A 4,873-nucleotide genomic window follows, 5' to 3' on the forward strand; every position below is an offset into this window, starting at 1 on the left:
TGATGCTTATTAATATTTATTGAATGAGTTGAAATGTTTATTTACAAGAACACTCACCAGTGTCCCTTTGCCATTAGAGACCAATAAATTAAAAGTCTCACTGTTCCGAAGAAATACAAGCCTTGTTACTCTTGATCCTTATCCAAATTATTAGGTGATGACACGCGATGATTTTATGCCTTACAGATAATTCATCATGTCCATCCACGTGAATGTGACGGACTTGCGGGGTCTAATCGATTTCAAGAAAAACCTCGTGCTTCATGCTATTCCTCAAACATCATAGGACCGGGGCTACCGAGCCAAAAGCAAAAGAGGTTGCTAAAGTAATCCCTTGAAAATCTATCTCTTTTTTGCTATAAGTTTCATCTTTGTTAATTTTTCACTTTTTTATTTTATTTTGCATCAAAATATCTTGTTGGTCCTTTGCTACTTTTTTTCCCCTCTTTGATGAATTGTTTCCTTCCCAACTTTATATCTCCTTCCTGTTTCACATGGTTTGCTTACTGCGTTCCTCCTTTTACCATAATTTTCAGCAATTATTGTACTCTCACCCTTGCCAAAATATAAAGCCAGCCACACTATCAATGTGAGGCCAAGTCTCTTGAAGCTTGTTTAGATATTGTTTAGCCATGCCACTGACGTGAGTCTGTATTCATGTGGTCACTTTGTTTTATTAGTCATTCGAAATCGATGACCAACTTGTTTCCTTCTTCACTATTACGGGGTCGTAATAAGAAAAAAAAAACTGCCATATTTGTCGCTCGAATTAGCCACTAAGCTGTGGAGGAGATTGGTTCAAAATGTTGCCTGGTCTATGGCCCATTTGCTAGGGCATTTTGTTTAATGGATGTTGCAGCTTTAATGCTTTACAGTTTTGTTTGCTTAAGCAACTGAGCTAGCTAGACTCCTTGGTTTAATGCTTTATAGTTATCATTTACAAACTCTGTCTTAGAATGTTACTCATATATATTAAATAGTTTTAAAATCTTAAATATATAATTACGTGCGCGGAATGCCCTAACTTTTTGACATACCTGATAATAATAATCATGAAGTGATTCTCACCAGTGACTGCTTGGTATTAAAAGCCCTCCTTTGACGGGGAAGCAGGGTAAGCGATCCATAAAAAAATAGACGGGAAAGGAAATTTAAAATTACTAAACAGCTTTAAACTAAGCCATAATTTTTTTTACAAAAACAATATACGTACGTATATAATAATCATTATTCTTTAATATTATGCATCCACTCATATATACACGTAAGTAGCCTAGCTAGTCTAAGAATTCAAAAGGTGAAGCCGTCTCCCTTGTAATTTAGCCTATATATTTTTTTTATCACTAAGATATTAGTGGAAAGTATGTATCAGTAATTTTATTGATTGTTAATCTTTATTAGAAAACATAACTTCCTGTCTCGCATACGTAGCTGCATTGCCTGTCTCATTTAATACGTGCGTATGGTAGCATACAGGTGATAGTGCAACGGAAATATCATGCATGTTATTTAATAAAAGTTATCCATATCCTGAGTTAGCAAAGAGTATAATCAGTTCATTTATAAAGAAATTCTATAGTTGCTAAAAGGGATGAAAAAAAATTGGGGGACCATGGCCCATGAGTTCATGACTGCCCCGGCTCCCATGAAGCTCCTCCACCGAGTATAATAGAAGAAAAATAGCGTGAATTTCGTCAACCACTTCTATTCATATATTAATTAATTTGACAGTTGCTGTTAACGATTTTGGCGGCTTTAACATAGTGGCAAATGGATAGATCTAATAAAATAGCTAGCTTTAACTCAAACTATAAAATTCACGATTCTTCACAAAAATCATATACACAGAGATACTGAGATAGTACTTTATTTTCACTCCACAATATGTGTATGCGGCCTGATGACCTACAACGAAATCCGGCCACTTGTGTTTAAATTAACCTATTGGCATTCGATTTATAAGAATATTGAAATAAAACAAGTTAATAATTGGACGTCACTTACCCGTAGTGCTAACCGGAGCTTTCACCATTGATGTCATGATATTCAATGAACAATTAGCTTGTGTTGAGTGGTGCACAACTGCACAGTGCACACTATTATTATAGCTATAGCACTCTTATTATTGAATATGTATAAGTATAACACGTGCGAGCTCCGGCTTGGCTAAGAACGGTGGATCAACGTCATTAATCCTTCCAATCATTGGACACTCATACTCACACACTCAAGGAATCCCACACGTGTCAAGCATGGCCCCCACGGGGTAAGTTTCCTTCATGACTAAATGTTGACTGTGAAAATTATATTTATTCTTCGAAAGGAAAATATCTTTCATTTTTTCAGATGGTAAAAAAAAAATTCATTTAATGATTTTATTAATAAATAAATATTTAAAAGTGAGACATAAAATTTATTTTTGTTTATGAGTTTTTTTTCGTTAAATAAACAATTCATAATTCTTAACTTAATAGAAAAATGTTTAATATTTAATACAAATTATGATAATAATTTCTATAAACATAACCATTTTATTTATAATAAGGTTATAATTTATAAGATAATATAATAACTTTTGATAAAATTGTTTTCTATTCAATAATTAGTTTGTAAGTAATTTTGATAATAATAAGAAATAGAAATTAAAAGAGTTAAGTTTTTTGCAAAGAAATAGAAATTGGAGAAAGTTATGGATTTAAAATTGTATAGTAAAATAAACATATATAAATCCGTAAAAGTTGAGAATTAAATATATACACAATGATCTATTCAACTTTTGTCAATTTCAATGATAAATGTATTGGTGTTTTGAATAATTAACTGATTGTGTATCTTTTAACTTCTATGGTTGATATATTCAAGTATCTTACTACTATTTAAATATTCATTTCTTTTATTAACGTACAAGTAATAAAAGATTATATTTTAACATTTGCTTAAAATAATCAATCAAAAGATTATTTCTTGATACTTGGTGAAAGATGATTTTTTTCATAATAGAAAAATGTGGATGTTAACACTAAGCTTAAAATCAAATATTTTCCTGGGACCCGTCCGCTGACGTCACCAAATTAAAAAGAAAATGCGCATAACCCTTAACCCCACCATCCTATAGTGCTGACTGACTCAAAAGCTAAGTGATGTATGAACGTAGTTTCCCAGTAGTTTTTTCCCCCCAAAATGCCCCTCCAAAACGCCGTCAATTACGTAGTCCAATCCCTACGACACGTCAATAAATATGAAACCCCTACGCTGCATTTCTTCCCTTTCTCCTTCCTTCCTTTCTCCCCTCTCTAGTTTCCTACCATGCTTTCTGCTATTTCTTTTCAGGGAAACCCATTCCCGGCGTTGGAATACGGTTTCACGCCTTGGGATGGGCTTCACTCTTTGGGCTTCAAGCCCACCAGCCCCGACCCCAACCACGTCACTTCGAGTTCCGGTTCAGACGACCCAAACCGAACCCATGCCGAAGAAAAACTGGCCTCGGACGAGTCGAACCGCGTTGCATCCATCATGGAGGAGCGAAAACGGAGGCGAATGATATCGAACCGGGAATCTGCCCGAAGGTCACGCGTGCGTAAACAAAGACACCTAGAGAACTTACGGAATCAGGTGAACCTATTTAGGGTTGAAAACCGGGAACTGAACAATGGGTTGCAGTTTCTCCTTCACCACGGTAACCGCTTGCGAACCGAAAACGAGTGGCTCCGGTCCGAACGAGCCCTGCTCCGTCAAAAACTGGCCAACATAAATCAACTTTTGCTTTTCCAACAATTGCAAGCATTTTCCTCTGCATGGCCCTGCAATATTGTCATGGCGGAATAAACCTTTGATCACCATTATATTAACCACGTAAACTAATCACAATTCGTCCTCCGTTAAATAACTAAACGAAGTAATACTTAGGTTAATTTGTTGTTTCATGTCTGTGTAAAAGAGTTGTTAAAGGTGAAGTAGGGCAAGGAAGTGTACCGGTGCTTTTTCTTTTTCTTTTTTTTTTTTTTGAGAAAACCGTAACGGTTTTGGAAAATATATCCTTGTTATTTTTTCAAAATCAGAAGGGTTAATAGTTATTAAAATGTAAATTATTACTTAGTGTTACAGTTATTCTGGTGTGAATCTTGCTTTTGGTGGTTGCTTGGTGCTCAATATATATATTAATAGGAAATTATTACGATATAATTTATATATTTTAACTGGCGAAATATAAGAAGAAAATATAATATTTATTGTGACCAAGAGAAATATAAAAAGTTATTATAAAAATATCATGTATGCAGATAATATATCCTATTATCATATATCCATTCACTTTCTTGAGCTACAATTTGTTGTTCGTCATGTAATCACAGCGGTGAAGATGAATTGAATTTTTAAGAATGTAATTCATATTTACTTAAATGGATTGGATCTTAAATCTATATTTGTATTTTTTTAAAAATAATTTAGATTTAAGATCCAATTCATTTAAGTGGATATGGATTTAGTCATATTCAATTTATATCGATTTAAATATTATAAAGATTTTTTTACAAAATTTAGTAATTAAATGTTGAAAAGTAAAAACTTAGCATCGGTCCATTTAAGAGCTATTTTCAACTGACCTCAATCAAAATTATTTTCAATCGATCTTGGTTAGGTATTTTCAGCCTACCTCAATTAGGACAACTTGAGCTGACATCGGCCTAGACATTGTTAGACCGACATCAACTAGGACTTTTTTCCAGTTGACGTTTGTAAGTGCACTTTCGGTCGACGTCGGTCAAGGATGTTTTTGGTCGATCTTATATAGAGTTATTTTATAGTTGAGTTCGGCAAGGATTTTTAGTCAATGTCAATTAGTAATATTTTTTGATTGACATCGAGTAGGGGT

At 33.9% G+C, this 4,873-nt stretch overlaps 1 protein-coding gene across 1 annotated transcript; it reads left to right on the forward strand.

The window, feature by feature from the left end:
• The first annotated feature begins 3,258 nt into the window (after nucleotides 1-3,258).
• Nucleotides 3,259-4,199, forward strand: LOC102667230 (basic leucine zipper 4). The gene has a single exon (XM_006573610.4). The coding sequence runs from the start codon at nucleotides 3,307-3,309 to the stop codon at nucleotides 3,823-3,825; it is 519 nt and encodes a 172-aa protein (XP_006573673.1). The 5' UTR covers nucleotides 3,259-3,306; the 3' UTR covers nucleotides 3,826-4,199.
• Nucleotides 4,200-4,873: the final 674 nt, after the last annotated feature.

This window comes from Glycine max, chromosome 1, assembly GCF_000004515.6.
Source record: "Glycine max cultivar Williams 82 chromosome 1, Glycine_max_v4.0, whole genome shotgun sequence".
Taxonomy (NCBI): domain Eukaryota; kingdom Viridiplantae; phylum Streptophyta; class Magnoliopsida; order Fabales; family Fabaceae; genus Glycine; species Glycine max.

Bases quoted from the DNA above. Each gene is read 5' to 3' on its own strand.
- LOC102667230 (XM_006573610.4), top strand. From the start codon at position 3,307: ATGCTTTCTGCTATTTCTTTTCAGGGAAACCCATTCCCGGCGTTGGAA.